The 25,268-nt window shown below is 41.3% G+C and overlaps 1 protein-coding gene across 6 annotated transcripts in view; it reads left to right on the forward strand.

The window, feature by feature from the left end:
• Positions 1–25,268, forward strand: part of CCDC148 (coiled-coil domain containing 148) — a 71,666-nt gene that overhangs the window by 18,845 nt on the left and 27,553 nt on the right. For 2 of the 6 annotated variants that reach the window (XR_001414576.1, XM_014966502.1), the window contains exons 3-10: positions 2,697–2,818; positions 7,489–7,592; positions 8,217–8,299; positions 8,460–8,623; positions 8,877–8,972; positions 9,062–9,243; positions 17,000–17,138; positions 19,252–19,458. Coding sequence is in view for 5 of the 6 variants with exons in the window: in XM_014966502.1 (XP_014821988.1) it covers positions 2,697–2,818; positions 7,489–7,592; positions 8,217–8,299; positions 8,460–8,623; positions 8,877–8,972; positions 9,062–9,243; positions 17,000–17,138; positions 19,252–19,458 (1,097 nt within the window). In the remaining variant the exon portion in view is untranslated. Of the gene's footprint in view, positions 1–2,693; positions 2,819–2,844; positions 4,190–4,299; positions 7,593–8,216; positions 8,300–8,459; positions 8,624–8,876; positions 8,973–9,061; positions 9,244–16,999; positions 17,139–19,251; positions 19,459–25,268 lie in introns of those variants that run through there. The other 4 variants (XM_014966505.1, XM_014966504.1, XM_014966503.1 and 1 more) reach the window with 4 other exon arrangements.

Genomic DNA, 25,268 nt, shown 5'->3' on the forward strand with positions numbered 1-25,268 from the left:
GACAGGCGCAGAGCGCTTCCCACCACGTGCAGAGCCATCCCAGACACGTGCAGAGCACTTCCCACCACGTGCAGAGCCATCCCAGACACGTGCAGAGCACTTCCCACCACGTGCAGAGCCATCCCAGACACGTGCAGAGCACTTCCCACCACGTGCAGAGCCATCCCAGACACGTGCAGAGCACTTCCCACCACGTGCAGAGCCATCCCAGACACGTGCAGAGCACTTCCCACCACGTGCAGAGCCATCCCAGACACGTGCAGAGCACTTCCCACCACGTGCAGAGCCATCCCAGACACGTGCAGAGCACTTCCCACCACGTGCAGAGCCATCCCAGACACGTGCAGAGCACTTCCCACCACGTGCAGAGCCATCCCAGACACGTGCAGAGCACTTCCCACCACGTGCAGAGCCATCCCAGACACGCTGGCAACTTGGTGCTTACAGAGGTCTCTGCAGGGGCTGCAGGCAGAGGTTCAGGTCTTTATCTCCTCTGGAAGGTGACAGTGTCCCACTGTTGTTCTGACACTGCCCTGCACCATAGTGTGCTCTCCTGGAATAAGCAGGGGTCTCTGATGCTGAACATCTCACTACCATGCCTTTCAGAGAGCGTGGGACTCCCAAGCCCCCTCCCCAGGTGCTGTACTTGTTGACTGTAGCAGTAGTTGCTGTCGCTTAGCAGTGCTGGTAACTCACTGCTTTGTTTCTAATGAATACACCAAGATTAATCTCCTGACGTATCTCCCAGGTGCTCCAGGCACTGCCTGCAGGGAGCCTGAGTGGGAAATGTTCTGGAGTTGCCTGGAGCTCCTGCCATGCCCCGCTGCTCCTGCCTGTGGGCACTGGTGTACCTCCTGCAATGAGTCCTGGCAGGCTGGAGGGGACTGTCGGCCTTTGGGAGCAGGAACGAAGGAGCAATAGGCTTAGGAGGAAGAACTGAATGAGTGGCTTTTCAGGGGATTTAGTGACACAGCTTTTACTTCTTTGAGCATGGAATGATGTTCTATGATCTCTGCTGGGCAATGTAATCTCAGAAAGAGGGCAAAAAAACCTTGGCGTAAAATCTTCCTGACTTAAGGATGAGAACTTTACATTTGGATTTATGGGAATAAAAGCCCACAGATGAACAAAGCTACCTAAAAGCCTAAAATCTGGGAGAAAGGAGATTATTCATGCTAAGCTCATTGGAGGGATAAAATGGAAGAAATTAGGGGATCAAACTACTGAATGTTTTTTGTGTAAGGTATATAGAGAATAAAAAAGTAGTCATAATTAAAAATCAAAGCTATAACCTGGTTAGCATAACACTGACTTGTTGGAATTAATTTGCATGTTGAGGAGATTAGTGGGGAAGAAAGCAGGATTGACAAGCAGGAGGAGAGGAGGAAGCCTTCCTCAGTGTAGGTGGTGTATCCTCGCAAGTTCAGAGAGTGGGAACTGCAGAGGGATTGCCTGTGGAAACTGTAGCTGGTGATTAGAGGGGAAGGAAGATGCAGTTCTGTTTTGGTGGGAGTCTGGCACAAGCCAATGAGCCAGGAAAATCTGTTGATTAATATTAGGCAGCTATGAATCTGAGGCTACCTTGGGTGCGCTGCTCTCCTTTTCTGTTGGCAAACCTTGTTCAGACAGGATTTGCAGCCTTGGTGTCCTGGGTTTGTTCTGACATAGCTGCTGGTCTTCTCAGTCCCTGGCTCCCCCAGTTTTAACTGTGTACATAAAATGCCTTGGGTTAAAGTGACCATGAAATGGTGGAAGTTATCCTTCTGAGGAAGCAGGTGAGGGGGAAGAGAAATAGAGGTAGTGGATTTTAGGAATGTGAATGTAAGGTCAAAGGAGGACTCCATGAAAAACATGAGGTAACTGTTGTTTGGGGAGTATGGCAATCCCTCAAGCAGACTTCTGTAAAGGGATCATTGTAAGGTATCTCCACTGGGTGCTGAAAGACGGGCTTGGTTAAATCTTCATCGACTTCAAATGTTTTTTCAGCAAAACTACTTCCTCTGGGGTTTTCTGGACAAGTGTTTGAATACTGTCATGGTCTTTCAAATACTGATGGTAGGATGGCAGACAGAGGACATTATAATCCGTACTGCATGCAGCGGAAACCAAGGATGATGTTTTCCTTGCAATTTAGTGCCTTTCTCTTTTTTAAAGAAGTACATTGTTTTCCCAGGGGCCTACAGAATTTTAATAGAGAAATCATGCTGTACATACGGCTGGAGATTCAGTGGGAAATGGAACTGAAACTCACTCTGTTTACATATAGTTAGTAGTTTATATTACCTTTTTGAAGCAAATTACTCCTATTGTTTGTCCATTGATTATAATAAATATTGAAGTAGTTTTCCAATTTGTGAAATGAGAATGCGTATATTGAAACTTTGGTATTTCTGTATTAGAACTCACTAAAAATCCAGTAAACCCAGTTTACAGTGAATTATTCTTTAAGCTCACATATAAAAAAATTTTTAAAATAAGATCTTTGTAAAAAGAAAAATTATTAATGTTTCTTATATAATTTCTACTGTCTTGTTTGTTTCAAATTCTTATTCACAAGTAACAATCTCTTTGTTATCAAAACCTTTAATGTTTAAATTGTACTTTTTGTAATTTCTATCTATAATGCTTTCATGACTCACGCTTAAAATATTACCCCAGAATTTGAAATGACTGTATATGTTCTATGTGATAACTAGAAAATCAGGTGATTCCTATGAGAAATGGTGTTGGCAGCCAGAAGTATAAACCTGTTGACTACAAACAACTATATGAACTTGCTGCAGTAGAAAAAATGGCATCTGCAAAAATTAAGTTAAAGGTATGATTTTTATATTATTTGTAATATGAATGATTTTAAAATTCAATGATCATATTTCTTTTCACTGCCCCAAGGAATCTGAGAATGAATAGGGATAACAAATTGCTGTAACAGCATTCGGCAAGAGGGGGCAAAAGACAAGAGTTTATCACAGTTATTGTGATTTGGACACATTAATGTCAGTATGGAATTTCTTTGAGTCAGAGATGCAAAGTATTTGTGGATTCTGCTTCCCCAAAAGACAGGAAAGGTTCGTACTTGAGTGCTTTGAGGAAATTCATCCAGACTCGTGACAAACTACTCAAAATACTGGGGGTAATGAAGAATTTATGGGAATAAATGGGAAGGGGAGGTTGATTCAGTGGGTGGTTCCACGTGAGTTGAAAATAACAAAGCAATTTAGTATGTTAAGAAAAGAAATACAGTTTTGGAAGCATTTTTGGCAATGATACACCCAAAGTCTTCAATGATGCGCAAGTTAATTAGAGCACAAGGTGAAGAGAAGAATTTGTAAACCCAAGAAAGAAACTGGAAAGTGGAGACCAGTCTCTAACTATGGTGGGGGCCATGGAGAACACTGGTAATTCTCCAGGCAGCCTCACTGCATCCTTCCTGGCGGTGCAGGTTGCAGCAGGAGTGACCGGCTGCTGGGGGACACCAGGCAATCAGCAGGCAGAGCAGGGAGGCTGAGTGCTGAGACTGCAGTGCTGGGGAAGTCACAGAGTGACTCTGAGAGCCCCAGGCCCAGTGGGTAGAACCAGTCTGGTTAAACCAAGGAAGCTTTTAAAACACGACAGGCGTGAGTGTCTTTGTATCTTGCTTCCTAGTGTGTCCCCTAGGAATAGGTATTGCCTAGCTTGTCAGTCTCTGTTACATGCAACATGGGAGAGCTGAGGAATTTGGTATCTTTATTTTTTTTAATGTTATTTTTTGAATATTGTGCCATTCTGAGGGGGTGGTTCTGATTGCTTCCAGCATTACATACAAACCAATAGGGAAAACATGGAGTATTTTTGTGAACAAGCTCCTTAAACAGCAAACCCAAGTGTATGAGAAGACCACGGCTCATCTTAGCTCTCACCAGTTGTACACTAAATAGTTTGTTTGTGATATTGTGCTGGGCAGAAAATAACGTATTTAATATCAACACGGTTGCCTTGAAAAAATAAATTCTTTGAAACCTATTTATGAGTTTAGGTGTTTTCCCTACAGCTTACCGTCATGCTGTGGCTACTGAGCCACCACAGAGTTTGAAGTGATGCAGTTCTTTTTTCCACGGGACAGCCAAGAGGTGGATGTAGCTGTACCCTGGGCTGTGCAGAACCACTTGAGTGTGGCAGCTCCCTGGGGCAGCGCTGAAGCGAGACGGTGGTGAGGAACAAACAGGTTTTGGTGTTAGTTGTGCATGTCCAGAAACATTCTTCGGATTTGTGTTTTTAAGAACTTCCCTTGAAAAAATTGTTCTTTTTTTTTTTTGGAAGGAGAATATATACCAAGCTGCCAGAAATGCAGATTCCAAGAAGGATCCAAGAAGTCTCAGGCCTCTCTGGAGCCCCTCTGTTTATTTTTCAGTTGTGTGGAAATAGTGTAAAATGTTGATCCAGAAACACTGTAGAGGGATAACTCTTTGTAGGAGTGGAACTGCTTCTGGTGTGTAACTGTTTCACTGATGACTGTTACCTCTTTAAAAGAAAATAAAAATCAAATTGACAGAACAAAGTGATTTCTGAAGAAATTGCCACTGATACATGTTCAGCTGAAATGGTTCCTTTAGGCTGAGAAACAAAATAGAAGAGGAAAGAAATTATCAATTTGAAACAGGCCCCTCAGCAGTAATGTTATTTGAATGCTTTTTCAGAAACCTGCAAAGCCAGTGTAAGGCTAACAGAGTTTTGTATGCTCGTTAAACACGGTAGTTTATTGTCTCTCCAGTCTTTGGCTGTTCCTCTGAGCAGTTGCTGTTTTGTGGATGGCTGTTGGAATGAAAAGCTGTGTGAAGGGTCTAGAAACTGTGCAAAAGGCAGTGACGAAGGTTCTCTTGTGCAGATGCCTAAGGGACCTGCTCAGATGATGTCTTTGGTGTGTCTAAAATATAATTCAGAGTCTTCATTCAGACAGGATGGCAGAATTCAAAGGGAAATTTGCTGAAGAAATATGGGATTCTGATAAAGTTCTAAAAAAACCAAAATTTCCTTTAAATTCCTGTCTAAAACATATTTAGAAGTTCTTTGAACAGAAGTTATTAAATGAAATATATTGGTTAGCAACAGAGACATATCCTTTTTTTTTTCTGTGCTTCTGATGCTGTTTCTTAAACTTCAGTAAACGGAATATATAGAGTACCAACAAGCGTAATTTACTAGTTTACACTGCTGTCCTGAAGGCCTTGCTCATGCAGCTCCTCTTTCTGTAGTTAAAATAGAAAAGGATGACAGCAAGTGAGAGAAAAAATACATACCTTCTTTATATTATTGCTTCCTTTAATGTATGTAAGTATAATATATCAAAAGCTCTGGCAGATATTTCTTCATGGATTTGCAATACAAAATTCTACTGAATTCATTGAAGCTTTAAAGTAATTTTTCATCATCTGTCTTTTGGTATTTCACCTTTTCAAATGTTTTACAACTGAGTAGGTAGTAATATATACGCTGAAAGCTCCACTGAGAATGGAATGTGTTTCCACCTACTACTCTTTTGTTGCTGATTCAGGCTATCCAAATTTTGAAGTGCTGGGTTGAAGTAGAACCAAATAAGCAAATGGTTACTCAGTTGACCACTTCAGAAAAATACAGCATGTACAGACAAAAGCTAGTATTGCAGTAGTTATACATAAATGTCATTGCTGTTGCTAGAAAATAATTTAAGCATATTAAACTTTATATACAGAACTACTTCAACTTTTGTTTCCCATTAGTTTTGAAGATCTATGTGTTTTCAAATTACTTTATTTAAAGTATTCTGTTTGCTGAAGTCTGGTAATGGTAACCAAGAGGAAGCTGTAAGTAACTTTTTAAACATGAAAATGTGTAAGCAATAAAAATGAGACATTGTCTTTGATTCAGAAGTATTGTAACATACTGATTGGGAGCATAAAACAGGTATTTTCAAATTCCTATAGTACAGTCACGTATGCAGCTTCCTATAAACACCCTGTTTCTCAGTCCCAGCCACAGAATCCCTCCCCAGCACCTATTGCCCCTTCTTACCCCAACACCCCCTGCAGCGCGTGTGCTGCACAAACACGATGGATTGGCCAAATTCTACTCGTGGTTCTTCCTTAGGTGACTGTCGAGAAACCAGCCATATTCAACCACATCTATGAAACTTGTTCATTTGAGAGGTGGAAATGTTTCTTGTTTCAAAATTGTAGTGGTTTTGTTTTCAAGTAAGATTTTAGCTTTAATTTTAGCTTTTTGTTGGTGGGTGAATGGGAGGCTGTGATTGGAGCAGCGATGGGATCCACACTTACCGGTGTGGGAGCACTGCATGGAGCGGTTGGAAGCTTTCCTGGCTGGGAAGGGTGGGGGAGCAGAGAACACCCTGGGGTTTGCTCTGTGGTTCCTGTTGGTGTGAAGGCAGAGGGGACACTGCCTGGGTTTGTCCCGCTTCCACCAGGCAGGAAGGCTGACTAAGCATTTGTAACAGCAAATCCCTTCCGCCTGAGCCATGTGGAAAACTAGCATTTTTGACTCAGAACGTCATTTCTTTCCTGAACTAGATGTGGAGTGACATCTTTATTCATTTCTCCCTGTTATGAACTAGGACAAGAGTTACCAAATACTTTTTCTTGCCTTGCTGCCATTCTTCAGTAGAAACTGTACCTGTGTGAAGGAAGGTCTGGGGAGGAAAAAAAGGGGGGGTGTGTGTGAATTGTGGGAGCCTCTGGAATCAGAGAGGGGTTTGCAGGCAGAAGAAGTTGGCTGGGGCAGGGAGGAGGTCTGTGTTACAGAGGAACCTGGTGGCTTGGCAGCAAAAAGAGAAGGGGCAGGAAAGGAGCCCATTCTGAACTGAGAGGCCAGAAGACAGCCCTGGTGGCACGAGGACGAGAGATGAGTGACTTGTCTCAGGGGCTTCTGGCAGCCACTGCTGCTTCTGATCTTCTTCCTTCCTGGACAGTTGGCTGGAGTCACCTGGCTGCTGCTTCATCAGCCTTCCCCCAACGGCTTTGCCTCTAGTTTAAGCTGTAATTCAATCTATCTCAAAAGCACGTATTTCTACTTTACCTGAAGTTGGAAGCTATTTTTTTGTGAAGCTCTCAGACAGTTTCAGAGCCTCTTTAATTGGATAGATTTTGAAAAAGCACTCTTTTTTGGTAATCAATTTTTGAAATTCTTTTTCTTGAAAGACACACTTTCACTCTTTCATCTTCCCATCTGTAAGAAAGTTCTCCTGCTTGTCTTCCTTCCTTCACCTCCTGGGAAATAGGAATGGGAAAGAAGAAAGAGTACTGCATTTTTTCACTTTCTCCTCTCATTTAATTGTGATTTGAATGGAATAAATTTTTTTCATGAAAATTGGTTACACCAGAACCTGTAATTCTTAGAAAAAAACATTTTGAAAAAGGCTTTTCGGTTTGCCATTCTGAAGATAAAAATTTCCGGAGGAAGGCATTTGATAAAGTTATTGAGCAGATTCAAAATACTTACAACCTTTAGTTTTTCCTGCAGATTAAAAAAACAGAGCAAGTTTCAAAAATTAACAAGGAGCAAATGCTGCTGAAACAGCATCAGCGAGTGTGGTGGCAAGAGCATAAAAGACTGAGTGAGACCAGGTAAGAGCTGAGGAATCTTAATTAGCCATTGTTAAAGAACTACTTCAGCAGACAGGGGATTCTGGTGTACCAGACACTAAGAGGAGATGAAAATCTCTGAACTGAGGGTAACTTGTTGTGCAGGGCAGGAGAGTTTGTGACCTGCCTTGAACGGGTCTGTAGCCATGAAGAGAACACGTAAAGGGAGGGGAGAATGGAGTAGATGATGTTCTGCACGTTCCTCTCCGTGATGATCCTATAGTGGTTTAGTTGACCTATCAACATCTGAAGAACACATATTTGTAGGAGTATCAGAGATACTTTTTAATTCCTTCAGAGTCTGTCTCTAGATCTAGAGTGTCTCTAGATAGGCATTTTCAGTTCCCCCTTACAACAGGGACTATTAATACTGGCCTTGTCTATGAGCTTCCATATTGTATATACAGCAGATCAATAAGACCGTTTTTTGCTCAGAGGAGGGTGGCTTCTATACCACTGTCCTGTCTAAGTCCTGCAATTCATACCTTCCCACACAAAGAATCCCTCTTTTTCCTTAATTATTAGAGTATTTCAGGTTTATTATTCTTGAAAACTTAATAAATTAGAAATTAAAGCTTCCGTAAAACTCATATTCATGTCTTCCAGGCAAAAAGCAGAAGCAGAAATAAAGACTTTTCTTGATGAAGAAAGCCATAAGCACAACTTTTTTTTGGATATGAGGGACTTGGGTAAGATTTTATTAATTTGATTGTTTATTATAGTCAAAATTATCTTTATTAATTTTTTTGAGTTTTTAAATCCCTGTTTTGAGAGGTTTAGATTTAGAAAGCACAGTGCTGTGTAATATTTTGTGTGTTTGAGAAAGCTTTATGTTTCATTTGGATCTAGAGCGTAAATTATCAAAGGAGCGGGATACATACCAAAAAAATACTGTAGTTCCTATCTGGCAACTAAAAGAGAATTTGAAATTCAGGCTGTCTGAAATGCAGTGTTCCCTCTCAGAAGAATCTTGTCTGAAATCTAAGTTCAATCCAGTTGAGATGTTACAGCAGGTTGGTATTTTAACTTTATTTTTACAATTTATTATAACTGTATTTTTAGCATTTTCATTTATTTTTATGTAATACTTGGAGAATATAACTTCAAAGTATCCAGTAACCTCTGTACTCGCTGTAGTGCAGATCTATGTCACTAAAAGTTGTAGAAGCACCACAGTGTAGAACTGGAAATCAGGCTCTTTGTTTCTAAGTAAGAGCTTTCACGTTACAAGATAAAGAAATAACAGTAACATATTTCATATAATAGATCAAACTTGTGAAGAAGCAACAGAAGGCAATTTTGGAATTCCTTAAACTTGAAAGTCTGGCCTTGGAAAGAGAGCTTGAAGACTGTAAAACAAAAGTAAGCTTTTCTTTATAAGTTTAATTAGCAATTTTTTTGGAGAAAGTATAATGCAGACTAGTCTGCTGAGTAGCTTTTTTTCATGACAGGCATTAGCGCATTCTTTTGAAGAGAAAAATGGACTTTTCCTTGAAGTTCCTGCAGCACTACTGTCTCTGGAATGCCCCTATCCTGATTTGAAGGCCTTACTGATCAGTGAATACCGAAAGCTCGCGAGTGGGTACTGGTCTAAGCTGCAGGAGATTGATCACCAGTTAAAAGTTTTATACAGGTAATGACATCTCTTGCTGCATTGTTTTTGTTGGGTATAAAATAAATAACTACAATATATTTTGTAATCTCTAGACCCTACAGTTGCCTTTCCCATGAGAGCTGCTTCTGGTCTGTGCGGGGCAGGGAACGGGGACACAGTGCCCAGGGCTCTGGGGTTAAACACTCTGCAGCGGAGGGGGCTGCACAGTCCTTTCAAATGCTCTCATCTCAAATAATAACCAAAATGTTTTGTGGATTAAAGAACCAACAATCTGCTGTGCATCAAATGTCCTCTTCACATGCTTTTGTATGAATATAAATAATTCTTTCTGTGTGGTAATTACACTATCAAATTTATGTCAGAAAAGTACAGTCTTTCCAAGAGAGATTTAGAATGTACTTATCTATAAAGCAGATAAATAGGTCCACTCTTTTAACAAATTTTGGATCACTGCAGTAATTCTCATCACAAAGAAATGTAAAAAATGTATGTAGCTCTGATTCAGAATAACTGAAAGGAGGAAAGATTTTTCTGTAAATGAAAAAGTTTAGAAAGAACATACTCACAATGATCTAGAAATGTAACATACCTGTATATTAACAGTAGGAAGCTTAGCTTTTCTGCTGAGGTTGACTCGACTCCAGGAGATATTGAGTTGCAGATACTGGACCAGCCTTGGCTGCTTCTTGCCATCTACTGACATCCCTTAGGATGGCATCAGGGTTTAAGAAGACTGAGAATAGAAGGGTCAGTGGAATTGCTTGAAGCCTGGGCAGAAGAAACCATGGAGAGCAGGAAAGTCCCTAAGTTCCTTTGGTAAAACAACTACAGGCTGCTTCTAAATCTCTGCACCTAAAGTGCAGCACTTAAATCCTCTGCTACTGCTGCTGCAATAGTGTGAGGGTGCTGAAACAGGCTTTAGATGTTGGATCCCGTAGCAAGTGATGTTATAATCTACTTCTCCTTTGTATAAATTGTACAGATATTAGGTAGATTGTCCTGTTACCTGAAACCTGATTTTTTTTTTTTACTGTAATGTCCTAGCTGTTATAACATGATACTTATTAACAATTGTTCTGATCTTTCTTATATTTATAGCATTTATTAAGCAGCAAGTCACAAATTTACAGCAGTTTTGCTGTCTGATTTTTGTCACAGTTGCTGTTACAGAAGAAGTTTTAATAATCTCTGTGAGAAAATCTGTGACAAATACTAAATCATTAAATATGTACAAAGTCTTCCCAGTGGTTTTAATTAAAATTGTGTAAAAGTTTATGATCAACACAAATTTGGTGAAAATTCATAACTCTAGATCCCTTGATTCACATGGCATGTGTGCTGCTGAATAATAGACAAACAGCAATGCAGACAACAGAATCTATGAAAACGGGTGAAAAATCTGCCCTGGTACTTTCATTGATCATATGCCAGGTTTTGGTCTTGAGCTGGCTAATGTTGCACTGATAATTGAGTGACATCAAGATGTAAAAATAAAGTCTCATATTTGTAAGGGAAAGCAAGTCAGTTGTAGGCGTGCAGGCATGTGGTAGTTTGAAGGAATTAAGTAGTGATTCCTAGATGGAAAAAGGGAAGGGCTGTAGCTGGAGGAGGTGTCGGTGGTGGCCCTGGCAGCGACCTGCTGATGGGGGGGAAGGGCAGGTTACTCAGCACAGGTTGCCCAGTTTGGAACAGCGTGTGCCAGTACTATTAGCTGGGAATGTATGACATCATAAATGAACCATTAGCAATTACCTTAGGAGTTTTATTTAAAGCTAGATCTTGGTCTTTGTTTGTTTGTTTGCCTTGTGGTCTCCAAATATTCAATGTATTGCTCATTTATGTTTCTATGACTTTATCCACAACGTTAAAAATGTGTTGTTGATGAAAAGAGCAAGAATTTGTTCTTGTAGAATTGCTTACTTCCAAGATCTGGGTTTTATAAAAGACACAACGCTCTTTGTCACTTCTTACATGTACATTGGCTAATTTGCAGGAAAATATTTTGAGTTTGCAAAGATACAGCCTTCTGATTTAAGTATTCTATAATTCACCAAGCTAACTAGGATCCAACTAACACAGATAATTACTGTCAAAACCTGAGTGACATATATTTGTGATCCTGGTATGTATCTGCTGTGCTCTACTGATTAATATAGCCTTAATGAAACCTTTGCAATTATTGTCATTGCTCTACACACAAAGATACCAAACATTCTCCTGCAATGCATTTTTTCTTCATTTTTGTAATTTGAGAAATTGTTGAATAGAACAATATGAGACTATGATAACATGATAACTTAATCCCTTCATCTGAGGATTATGTCTCTGTAGTTCTTCCTTTCTCATCATATGCTTGAATGTACAGTATAGAAACCTTCAGTAATGCTTGACCTCTGGTGTTGCACCTCTCACTGTTTAACTCTTCAGAATGTCTGCAACAGAAAATTTGGAAAATGTACATAGATTTTTTTCAGGGAAGAAAAATCAAAATAATGTTCTGGTCTGCTATATTTGTGTACTTTTCAGTCCTACTAGAATGCATGTTCCAGTGCTTATTGCTTTTAGAAACTGAAGAAGAATTTGGGTTTTTTTCCAAGCATAATATAAGATTATAACGTTTAGTAATCTAAATTCACTTCTCTTACTGCTGCTAAAACACAAATGTTTGTGTTTGCAAAATACCCGGGTCCTGAGTTATCCCACAAAATGTGGACTTTGAATTGATGTGTTTGTTATAGCTGATGATTCTCTAAGCACTATTGTATTTTACCACAACTTTCAAGGATGTCTGAATTATTTAAATAACTGGGGGATGAATGGAGCGTTGCATGTTCAGCACTGTATCCTCTGCAGCATCCTTTCAAATGAATGGGGTATTAGGACTAAGTCAAGTAACCTTAGTTCCTCTTTTCAGGCCCATTAACAGGATGTTTCTGGTAGGACAATCGGCACTGACATAATTAATGGTCGGGGAGGTTAATGTCTCACTCGGTGGTTATTGTCTGTCTGTCTGCAGGCTCGAGGAGACAACGGCCATATACATGGCTATGGCAAAGGCTGTGTGGGGATTACAGGGTGCAGAGGGTGGCTTCCCTTCTGACTTGTTTGTATTCTTTGGAGTGTGTAAAGCCAGGGATTAATGCTGGGTAAATCTGTTTCAAAGGAAGCAGCTGCCTCAGGGTTGTTGAACATGAGACAATTGCTGTGTTTCAGTTCTAAACAAAATAAAGATTGTACTGTTTTCTAGTAGAATGGTACATACAAGAAAAGCAAGCACTCCGTTTGAAATTTGGGTCATGCATTCAGCCTTGTAAAAGTTTGTCAATATCTTGACACTGAAGAAGCCTGATACTAGCTTAAATATTAATGAAAAACGTGTTGGCAGTTTTCAAACTGGTTTTAGATGAGATCTGCCTTTCTGGAATGTTACAAAAGTTTAAGTGAGATAACATCTTGAATTCAATCAGACAGGATATTTAGACATTCTCCATGCATTTAATGGTTATGAATACACTGGGCTGGATCATACTGTGGTTTGGTTTTTTTCTTTCCTTTATTTGGCTATTTCCCTATGTGCAGCTGACAAAATCTCAGCCCAGCTGACAAATTTTGGCACAGGTGACAAACCAAGACATTGGCAGTCAGTTTGTCCCTACGTACAATAAGCTACTTGTGGCTCTAGCTATAGCTGAGTGTCCCCAGAGGATCCTCCACAAACCCTGAATTCTGTCTTGTTCCCGAGTCGTGCAGAGGCTCGTTGTTAGCTGGCCATGAGGGGAATATATGAGCAGGAGGGAACTTGGGAGAGATGGGAGGCACAGGAGGCAGAAACTGGTGCGTCTGCCCGTGTGCTGGAGGCAGAGCAGATCACCAGCCTGGCTTCGGACCACAGTGCCTGGGGTTTTCCTTGCTCCCAAGCTCGGGTGTAAGATGGATCTTGCTCTGCCTTACTCTTCTGGTAGACAGAAGCCCTGCTGTTGTTCTCCAGCCTGCATGGCCTGAAACACCTACGGTCGATTATTGCAAAAGAGAATCTCAGCTCTGAGAACTGTCTTGTTACTATCACTAAAATAACATCGTGAGATGGCACCATACTGAGGCATATCAGGGCTCACAGGAGAGGATTACTGATTTCTTTCAGAAATTATCAGAGGTAGCACAAAATCCAACCCATAAACTAGTTAACACTCTTTTAGGATGGCTGGTACTCCCTCTGAGTAAAGGCTAGCAGTAAACAAATAAATAAAATACTGGTGCTGGAAAGAATGCTAGGTGTTAAGAAAAATACTATTGTACTCACTTAGCTCAGCAGGAGCAGTGGCAGTGAAAGAGATCTAAATCATAGCAAAGAATAATTAATTTGTTCATTAAAGTTACTCTTCAGAAAGCCCATACCTCAAAATATCAAATTATGACACAGAGATTCTAAAATTAATAAATGAACTGATTTCATAGAGAAGCTCCCTGTAGAGAAAAGGGAGGAGTTTAAACTATTAATTTCTGAGGATCAGTTGCAAGACATATTTTTCTTAGAGGCAGCGAATGTTGCAGAAATAGCACTTCCTTCCAATCCCACCTCTGTGTCAAAGCTCAGGGACTCCTGTCTTTGGAGAGCTGGGTCTGCTGTCCCAGACCTGCAGCTTCAAGGTTAAAAGATATTACTGCAACCCTTCCCTCTTGGAAGGATTCTTAGCCCCATTTCACTTGCCGAGACAATGTTTCTTCTTTAGACTGAGTGTATGGAAAATACTCAGGTCAGACATCTATATTCTTTGTCTGTCATGGGACATTGAAGCAATCACCTATAAAGAAACATTTTCATTGTTATTCTGCTTTTGCTAATGTAATTTCACTTTTTATGTTGTCTCCAGCATTTGCTTGTTAGTTGTCAGTTGCTGCAAATAAACTTTTTACAGGAGCTAAATCTTTTCTCTCCCCCAATTCCAACCCTCCTACCTCTGCTTCTTTTTATGATGGCTGGATTTAATGGCGAACAGCTGGGTCCTGGAAATAGTTTGTTGGATGTTTCATACAGTTTATGAGGAGAGAAAGGAAAATGGGTGGAAAGTATGAGTAGTAGATATCTATCTCATGTAAGACTGTAGAGGGAAAGCTGTTTCATTCCACAACTGTATTCATTTTAGCCTACTAATAAGTCTCCAAGCCAGGATTATTCCAGCATTATTCCTAGTCCTACATCTGTATCTGCCCCGGTGGTGGGGAGCTGCTCTGTGTGAGCTGTGCTGCCGTGCTGTGGGACATCCCCAACAGCTCGTGCTGCAGGTCTTGTGTCAGTGGGGAGGAGGGTGGGCTGCGGGGTGAGGTGTGACTTGGTGATGTTGGATGTGCCCAGAGAAGCTGTGGCTGCCCCATCCCTGGAGGGGTTGAAGGGCAGGTTGGAGGGGGCTTGGAGCAACCTGGTGTGGTGGGAGGTGTCCCTGCCCAGGGCAGGGGGTGGCACTGGGGGGGCTTTAAGGTCCCTTCCCACCCAAACTATTCTGTGTTTCTGTATGCCTTGCTCACCACTCGGGCACTGCTAACTGAGAGTTGGCTCCTTGGCATCAGTTGCTGTTGAATTCTGTTTTTTATTGGCCATGTTTTGTGAATTATTCCACAAATACGGGTTGTGAACCCTTCTCTTGTGTGGAAAAGCAAAGACTAAAGTGTCTGTGTGTGCTCTTTGTCCCGGGAGGTGGTGCTGCTACCTGTGGACGATTCAGGTTTTTTTCAAGTTAATTTTTCTATGTGTCACTTTCACTTTACCCCGTTGACAAACAGATAAGCTACCCAAAAGCACTATCACAAGGGGCCAGCTAAGAGTTAGTGCTTCATGTTTTCCTGCAAAAACAACTTCCATGACTGGAATCCCTCTATACGCAATACAAGCATTATTACATTATTATCACAAGGGTCTCTGTTTTAATGTGTTTGTAGCATTAATGGCCATGATAATGTTACTGGAGTTTATTGGAGGAGGTAGGACGGGATTTCTCCTTACCTGGCCATCTTCAGTGTGATGCTGTCTGCAGAAAAGACAAGAGTAACTTTTAACATTTTTCAAAGAAAAACAGAATAAAGGAACGGTACACAAAGAGTGCAAGAAACAAGTTCTTTACTAGGGAATGGTGATTTTTAATGTTTCCTCATATCTGGTTATCATTAAATTGCCACCATCCAGACCCTGGAATAACGACTGAGCTGAAAATGCTATAGTAAGCTAAGAATTGTTTCTGTTTCATGAAAGTCAAAGGGTGAAGAATTGAAGTGGGAAGGAAAGAACCTCTGATCACTGGCTGCTCCAGAAAGATGGGTGAAGGTTAAATCCCTTTTAAGACCATAAGGGTAAAAATAAAGCCCATTAGTCTGCCTGGAGAAAGCTGTAAAATAAATGTCTTTAGGTAGGTGAAGATAAGTGGAACTCTGTCCAGATTTGTGCCAACTTCACAAAATATGCAACAGCAGAAAGTGCCAGGAGAGAGGAAAAGAGCTGAAAAGCACGTCATCAAGAGATTGGGTTCCCTTCCCTGGCAGGATATTACTGTGAAAACCGTTTGGTGAAATGGGATATGGTGTCATGGCATTCTAGAGATATGTCTATAGATGAAGCTTTCCATTTCTTACAACTAAAAGGGATATTGTCTTATTTCCTCCTTCAGTGCCCCAGAATGTCAAACAATGGTGATAATACATTTTGGTTTTACTGTACAATGTTTTTTAAGGAAGTGTTGTTTTAAACTGGATTACATAGAATTTTCCTAATACTGTGTTCACTGCTCTCTTTTTAGAGATAATGCTGTTCATATTGAAAAATCTAGTTTAATATTAATTGCATATGAGCATCTCCCCTAAAAAATCCTCTTTTTTAAAATACCTGATATTTCTGCCTGTGTAAGGATAAAGTTGTTCTAGCATCCCGATGGGTGCAGTGCTATTAAATACCAGGACACCATTGCTGGTCAGAAGGCCAGAGAGCTGCAGACAGCTGGGGGCTGCAGGAATTTGGGGGTGGGAGAGGAGGCAGAGTCATAGGTTTGTCTTCCTTTAATTTTCCCTGGGCTTTTAGTCACTGTTGAAAACAGGTCACTGGGATAGAGAGACCTTTTGGACTGACTCAGTGTTGCTGCTCTTACTCTAATGCTGACAATAAAAGCCTGATGTTAATCCCTTCAAGGCCAAGAGTTCAGGCTGAGGGTAAAATAGAATCTACTAAATCCAAACCTGGGGAACTCTGTTTTAGTTTTCTGCTGCTTCTACTCTAATTTTCTGAAATATATGACTGTGTACTGACCGCTACACCTCCTGTTTTAAACAATTGGGAATCTTACGCCTTGCAGATGAGTTTATAGTTGTCAGAAGTTTGCTTTTAAACAAGTTCCTCATTTAGCTATGTACAGGTATTGTCACTTCATTTCATTTTGATCATTTTATGTATTGCTCAGTGGTAGAGATTGATCATCTTCCTGTTTCACGTTGTGTGTTCGGTGTGGTGTGGCTATTCATGGGTGTAACGTACTGTCACTCCCAGCAAAAAGCCAGGGTAGGAAAGGAACAGTTCACTCCAGTGATAGCACAATAAATGGTCACATTAGAAAAGCAATATAGGTTTGCTTTGTTTCATTAAAGTAAATCTAAATTTCTCAGCTGTGATCCAGCCTCCAGGTTACAGGTTCAGAATTGTGAGCCCAGGGAAAGGTTAGGCCTTTAAAAAAAAACTAGAACCAAACTCCTCCTTTCAAATGTTAAATTCTACCGGGGCTGTTTTGCATTGCCATAGGAACATTGACTGGAAGGAAGAAGACCAATGGGTTTTTCAGACTGTGATCAATCAGTATCCAAGCAATCTTCAGAGGAGGAGGACTTTGTACCTGGATGTGCTGCAGAGATACCTTCCTCACAAGTCTCGGCATGATCTGGTCAGTGTTGTTTTAAATATTAGATCAATTATAGACATTCTTACAGAAATGACGTAGTGAACATTTGTATTAAACAATGTTTATCAAAGTCTTTTAGTTTAAAGTTTCTTAATTACAAATTTTATTCTGCACAATGAAGAAGGAATGTCCCTGTCCTCAAAATGCACGAACCTGAAAACCTGTCATTTCTCCAGAATAAGCCCTGTGGAGATTTGATAGACCCACGTACTCCTGCAGCCAGATTCACAGCGTTGGGTTGTTAGCATGGCTTTTGCTGTACACTTTTATAGTTATATCACACTATTCTGCTTCTCTTGGTATTTGTGTTTTTTATGAGGATGTATAGCATTGTGGCACTGTCTAGGAATACTTATTTTAATTGCTGTGTGGCACATATAGCAGGAAGAGCAGAAAGTTATCTCCTGCTCTCAGGGAGAGGCTATTTTTATATGCATAATGCCTTTCAAATTGATTGCTGATTCCTTTTACACTCCACAGTGAATAAGCACATAGCAGCTAATAGAGAAACCCATTTCAAGGCCAGAACACTTCAGGATGTCATAAGTAAAGCAGGAATCTTTTTTTATCTCTGCATGTATTTTTAGACCATCTACTTCCTTGTGTTTGAGGAGTGCCTGGCGCAAAGGAGTGGCAGTGAAGTGATACTGATAATTAGTGTAGTTTCACCAAAAATAAAGTTCTTGTGGATTTCAAAAGTTTTGCCTGTGAGAACTAGGCTAAATAATTACATGCTTTGTACAATGTAGCTATAATTTAAGCACAGCCACTATTAATGGATCTCCCTAATTCTTTGAAGGTTAAATTAAGACTTTTTAAATTTTCAATGAAAAATCATAATTCTGCATTGGATTGATATCTCTTAGTATGTATAATAGTGTGACAAAAACAGAAATGTAAAGGCAGGACTAAGAATCTATTCTTAAAATGTTTGTGTTATGTTAGAATACTAACTGTAGAGCCTTCTTCGCCCTGAGGAAGGATGGCTCAGTGACTGAGCACCCAGTGCTTGCTCCAGTAGCAGCTCATCAGAGGTCTGGTTTCAGAAGTGCTAACTCTCCATCCTGTTTCTTGCTTACGGGTTTCCCAGCTTTAGGTGCCTGCTAGCAAAGCTCACCTCACTTGTGGCACCTGTAAATTCCATGTGAACTTCGGAGGTGGTGGCCTATGTGCATTTCACCAAAGAGAAGCTCCAGAGGTGGTGGTACCACTTTATCTTCACCCAGCTGTGAGCTGATGGAATCTCTGTGAGCCAGGCACCAGATGTGTCAGCACTCTCCTGTCCCCTGCCAAAAGCCTGGAAATTAGCATCAGGAGTGGTCCTCCTGACACTTGTGAGGAGACAGTCATCTCCAGAATCTCCTTCATCCCTGTAACTTGTATTTTTGGGGCTACAGGACAGGTCCTTGACTCTCCTGCCTCAGTCCATGCAGCTTTATTACCACTTCTGTCAAAGTCTTGAGGCTTCAATGTCCTCAGGAACCTCACTGAATAAGGCCAAAGAAGGTGTATTTAAGCTTAAGCACTCGCTGTTTTTGTTAGGTGGTGACACTGGTGGTGGCAGTGTGCTGCTTGGCAAGCTGAACATCTATTGCCAGATTCCCTGTTAGGAAAGAAAAAGTGAAGCTAATTCTCTCCTGTTCTGCATTTGTACAATTGCATTAATTGGTTTTCTGTTTCTCGATAGATCGTAATTTGCTACAATTTGCTACTCGTCTTCCTAAAAGGGCTCAATATCTCTGAAAATAAACATTTGGAGATATACTTGCATTCTATGCAGTGTAGGACAGGAAGGAACCGTTGCAGTTAATGTATTTGTATTGCAACAGCGCAGTTCAGAAAGGAGCAGTATGGAATTCCAATTCCAGAATATGGAATTGCCATGGGACAATCTGGAGTGGTGTCCCTGCCCACGGGGGGCTGCCGCACGCCTAGTGCCTGAGAGAACACTTCTGGGCCCCGAGCGGTGGATTCCATAGAGATATTGGTGATATAACTAAACCGATTATATTTCAGGTTTGCAAAAATGTCTAGAATTACTCTAGTTTACTAATGCATAGTTTTTAAACCTTTCTGAAATGCTTTATTTTTTTAGGTTGTTCATGAGAAAGCTTGGGATCGTTACAATTTCATTAGGAGTCAGCGCAGAGTCTTGATGTTAAATTGGGCTCAGGCGAGGAAAGCCTTTTTACTGAAGGCAGTGAGGACGGCTGCAGAAGCCTCTGCTGCTCACCAGGCAGAAGCCGTGCTGGCTAGTGCCAGGCAAAAGCAACAGGAGGTTTGTGCTGAGCTGAAGGCAAAGGTAGGTTCAGTTATAAATCTAACACCTCCACATCTGGCTTTCAGTGCTCAAATGCAGTTACAGGCCTGCTAGAGTAGTTTTGAGTGGTTAGGGGACAAAAAGCAAACTGTAATCTTTTGGCAGAGATCAGCGTGTTTGTGCAGCTTGACTTGCAAATGCTTTTGAAGATGCTCCCTGATCCAGAGTCCCTCCCCATCTCTCCTGGAGCCCCTTGAGCGACTGGAAGGGGCTCTAAGGTCACCCCAGAGCCTTCTCTGCTCCAGGCTGAACCCCCCAGCCTTGTCCCCATGGCAGAGAAGATATTTACACTGTCTGAGGCTTACTTTATAACTACTTTTAACATTAGAATCCTCAGAAGCGGAAGCAAAATGTTCCATTCATCATCACTGCCACCGGTTTCTTAGATCAATGATGGTTTGTTTTCAGAGAAAAAATTTCCTGGAGAAGCTGTGGCTGCCCCATCCCTGGAGGGGCTCAAGGGCAGGTTGGATGGGGCTTGGAGCAGCCTGGTGTGGTGGGAGGTGTCCCTGCCCAGGGCAGGGGATGGCACTGGATGAGCTTTAAGGTCTCTTCCCACCCAAACCATTCTGTGATTCTCTTCTGTTTATTTTAACAATGCTTTCTAAGGCCTGAAAAAATAGATCCCGTAACTTGTTTGCCCTTGTTATGGAGGTTTCACAATGTTCTGAAAGGTGATTTACTGTGTTAAGAGGTGAAAAAAGATAAAAATACCTGGGGGTTTTTTGGTAAGAGAATAGAATAAAATGGGAGGATCCAGGACACAAGAGGAGAGTGTTACGATGTTGATGCCTAAGGCATGTGTAAGGGGAATCCCATTTCTGGGCAAGACAGGCATGTTACGATTTGTTTAAACTGCTCTCTGATTTTTCACTCGCACAGAAATGAACATCTGAAAGCAGACATGGTGGAGTGCTCTCTACCAACATTATCTCTGTTGAACCCTTACTTTTCAGCAAAACACTAAGCGCTTGATTTTGGTTTTCTACAAGTAGGAAAACACAGTAAAACCTGTACTGTGATTAAGACTTCTGATGCTGGTTTTTCACTATAGTAATAATACAGAAAACCCTGCTGCCTCCTGTTCCTGGAGCTGTCTGTCATAGGAAGGTTTGAATCTAAACACTTTAGGGCTGGAAACTGTCTGGGCTTGACGCGGTGGGGAGTGCTCATTCACACTCCTGTGGCAGGGTTCCCTGCAGCCCAGTGGGGGAAGAGCCGTTCTCCCAAGTTGGTGTGGGGTTTGGGTTGCTTTGGTGGCTTCTTCCCCCCAGGCTTCCCTTTCTGGAACTGCTGTGTGGGTCACATTTGCACAATTAGAGGTGGAAGGGTCATTTATTCCAGAACTGGGAATTTATAAGTCAGTCTTTTTTTCTTCTTTTTCTTTTTTTTTGCCTTCCCCTCAAAAAGTAATGAGCGAGTGTTGGAGAACTTGTGTTGTCTTCATGTAGCTTAGGATTCTCACTGATGCATTGAACGTTGGCTGAAGGTTTTTGGATTCTGACCTTCTGTTTGCAGTAACCTGGAGCTGTTTGAAACTTAAACTTATTAGGCCTTCACTTTTCAAGGGTTGCTTTCAAAGGTGACTTTGCTAGAATGTTGAACGTTTGATCAATAACAATTCACCTGTTTCCCAGAAAAGAGGAATGAGAAAGGTACATTTTTTTCATTGAAGAAGGATATCACAGTGACTTTGTTTTGATCAGCTCCGCAGCTGAAAGGGCTAGGGGACGGAAGCTGAAATTGAGCAAGGAGCTAGCTGGTTTTCAAAAAAACTCTTCTGAACCTATCCATGGGCTTTGTTTGGATTTGATGGGCATATGCATTTGAAAACTTGTACTTTTCCCAGTTTGAGTTAATTTTACAGACTTCTCTGTCCCCACTTGTGCAGTGTGCAGCTACAGGCTGCCGTGCTGTGGAGAGTGGCTGTTGGCAGCTATGGGGTAACCAGCAGCCTAAAGAGTGAATTTACAGGGAGAAACCCATCCTCACGAGGAGCCACGAGATGGGGTTTAACGTCAGTCTGTCTCCAAGGGAGTGAGTGCAGAGCTGGAAATAGGAGACTGGGGCTCTTCTCCCACATTTTCTTTTTGGCCATTAGTTGACTTAACTGTTTACATTTCAGTAAGTTTAGCATAAGGAAACCTTACTCGTATCACTTTCCAGAGGGAAAATGTAGTTGCTCTAAAGCTTTAGCTGTGCAGTAAACATTAGGTGTGCTGGTGAACTGTTTATGTCCTGAGTGTGAGATACAGATCTCCTTTGTAACACCAGCAGGTTCCAGAGGAAGTCACAGCATTTATATGCCTATTGACACCAGCTGTAAAATGAAGTTATGACACACACACACACACACTGTAAGATACGCAAGCAGCTTTAGAAATGCAAAGGGTTGTTAGATGCATTTTGCAGACAGAATATGCAGAAATATATTAAAATCAAAAGGGAATGTTTAAGAAGCTGTTAACGATAGAGTGGGAGAAGACTAGACTTTGAATGGCACCTTTCATTTAACTTCCAGTCAGTAAACCATTTAGCCTGGTTTACTTCATTTAAAAGGGATATCTTTCTGTAAATTTCTATGCTGCTTTGAGTTTTGCAGGGTTTTTCTTTCTCTGTGTGTGAAAATCAGTTTGTTCCTAACTGTAGTACGGATTGAGCAATGCAAAAGACAAAGAATATTCATATGTGACAGGCTATGCATTTTTTTTTATTACTGAAATAACCACATGATATTACCTAACTTTTATATGGTACTTTTATCTGTCAACAACAAACCAAAGGCATAGCAAACAGACTAAAGAATTTATTTATTTAAAACTGTCTTAAATGCACTAGAAGCAACTACACCATCAGTGACACTCTGGGCCTTGTGCCTGACAAGAGAAGATAACAATTAAAAGTAAAGCAGCAGAGAAGTTAAATGAATGTTTTATAGCAGTTCTTACTTGGGAAAAGGACTTTCAAATTCTTATTCTACGTTCCATCTCACAGAAGATCGATGTGTGTCCTTAACAGGAATCAGAGTCTCTGAGGAGGAATTTCGAAACAACTTGAGAAGCTCAGGTGAAATAAATCACGGGGGCCACATGGTAATCTGAATGAAATAATGTGTGAAATGGGTAATACTACTGAGGATATACTGCACGTTCTTCAAGAGGAAATGTTTCTGTTACATATCTTTAACAGCCCTCTTTGCTGTAGGAAAGCAGGCAAACCCAACCCATGGGGGTTACACTTCAAATGAGTGACCCAGAGTCACTCAGATGTGGTTAGCCGTACACTGTGTGGGTACAACCACTATGGGGTCCTGGAGCAGGTGCTGTGTAGAAAAATGTCTCTGTCTGTGTGAAATTCCTCTTTCTAAGCAACGCAGAGAACCAAATTCTTCTATGTCACAAGGCAGTGAAGTACTGAAGCGAGAGTGCGATCTTGTCAGAGGGTCAGTAGGGCACTGCTTCACACTTGGGGCTTGAAGGACTGAGGCACTTGCTGTAATACATCTAGAAATTCAGTCAAGGTATCTGCATGCATTCAAAACATTATTTTTCTATTGAATTTATCTTAAAATAGTCATAATCCAGTACTTTCCATCTTCATATAAAACAAATTTGAAAAGACACTCAAGGAAGAGCTACAACAGTAGAGAAAAGGTCATTGACTCTCCCATGTGTGATGCACAGGGTGGGCTTTCCCTCCCTTAGCATAAAGCTGTGTGCCAGCCTGCCTTTCAATCCTTTCTCCTTCTCTTTTTGTGTTCCAGGTTTAATCCCCACTCCAGTGCTAAAATCTCTTGTAACACATTGTGCATTTTTGGAGAGCAACTCTTGCATTCCTTATCCTGGCAGAAACTAAGATAAATGAATTTCAGAAAGAAGAGAGTTAGGTGGAATTAACTGGGATATTGCCAGCCACATAAAGCATGTTGCAGATTGCCCTCCTTCTCCCCTCCTGTATAATGAGAAAAAAGGATGTCATTAAACTTAGGGAAAAAAGTTGTATCTCCTTATTCAGTGTATAGTCAAGTCACTGGTGGGAATGATTTAACTGCCATAGGAGATCAACACAGAAATGTTACAACTGAATGTAAAAAAGAAAAGTTTGATAGGTATCAAATCTACTCCTTTAACTATAATCTGATCATTTTGCAGGAAACTATTAAAAATAAATATTTAAACAGTGGAATATTTAAAAGAAGAGTTTTCTTTTTCAGGACCATTGTCTATTCACCACTGAGTTGACCCATTCATTTGTTGGATGTGAGAAATACAAGAAGTTTTCGTAGCCTAAATTTTAGATACAGATACTAATTCAGGAAGTATGTGGTGAACTTCAGAGTTGTAGAATGCTACAGTATTTATCTAGAGTAGATGTGTACAAATATCTAAGATTTTAAAATTCACCAAGGGTAAGCCCACTCTGCCTCAGTAGTAGTTTTTAGTCCAGAGCTAACGAGCCTGGGTTTATGAGTTTGAGGTCAGCACGGCAGTGATGAATTACATGGCTTTGGGGTCAGGAGAAGCTCAGACACAGTGAGTGTGAAGCCCACACAGAGACTGTCTCTGCAAATTTTTCTTGCTTCTCCTTTCACCCCTCCTTCTTTCCTTCTGTTTTTCTGTACCACATGTTCTGTCACACAGTGATGTTATTTTTGAATCGATCGACCTCCCTATTGACATCTCCTCACAATGTGAGGACATGGCAGATTGAAGGGGTTACCATCCCAACTGTTTTCCTACCCCCCGGTGCCACTCGCAGCTCCCTGGTTGGGATGCCGCTGTAAGCCCACCATAAAAAGGCAGAAATGTTCTTCTAACTTCACTCTGGTTCAGTACACACAGAGCAATGGTAGCTATAAACCAATTTATGAAGTGTGTAAAGAGCAGACGTTCTCTATGTTTAAGCTACAAATGACAAACTAATTGTCTTTTTTTGCTAATTAATAAAAAGCCATTAGCAGAATAACCAGATTTTCATTATGTTGTATTTCAGAGGGGCTTAGTAAATACTAATCTGAGAGAAGTAGAAGTTCAGGTTTTAGCTACTGCCTGTTGTCATAAACTGCATTTGCAGCGTAATTCATAACCGCACTTTCTTTCTATTTCCAGTGAATTAGTTGTGTTCCAGTTGCCCACCACGCACTGTAGGTGTGATGGCCGTGCGAGGCGGTGCGTGGTGACTGCGAGCCATGGGCATCACACAAGGGTTGAGGTGCCAGCTGCCAGGAAGGTGCATTGGTTTAAGCTCCAGCATTGTAATGGGAATTTGTGCTGTATGGGGCAACATACACATTGGGAAACGCTTTCTCCATTATTGAACCGTGATGGATTTGGGAAGGACCAGGAGCACACACAGAGCCATGCGCCCCAGAGAACTTACAGCAGGCAGTTTGTTAAACCAGGGCAACTCTTACAGCAGGCAGTTTGTTAAACCAGGGCAACTCCATCGTGTGCGATTCTCGTCCCATTTCTGCACGCTTAATCCTGTATGCTGGGCGTCAGTTGCAGGGGTTTGCTGACAGGGGCTCCTCCTGCATGGGAGGAGACCACGCACTGGCTTGTCTGCTCTGAGATCCATTTACACAACCTACTGCACCCCAAAACTTCAGCCAGTCAGAGGAGCACGTGGGGCCTCAGCCTGGGCCCTGTCCTGCTCATTTCCCTGCCTGTGAGGTTGACCAAAGCTTGTACGTTAAGTATGTTCAAGACACACACTTATCTGTCAAATTTAGTTGAAACTGTCCAGTGATGCCCAAAATTACTGGAGGACGGAGAGCTGGCCAGACAGGCAGC

This window comes from Calidris pugnax, unplaced genomic scaffold (genome assembly GCF_001431845.1).
Source record: "Calidris pugnax isolate Ruff unplaced genomic scaffold, ASM143184v1 scaffold48, whole genome shotgun sequence".
Taxonomy (NCBI): domain Eukaryota; kingdom Metazoa; phylum Chordata; class Aves; order Charadriiformes; family Scolopacidae; genus Calidris; species Calidris pugnax.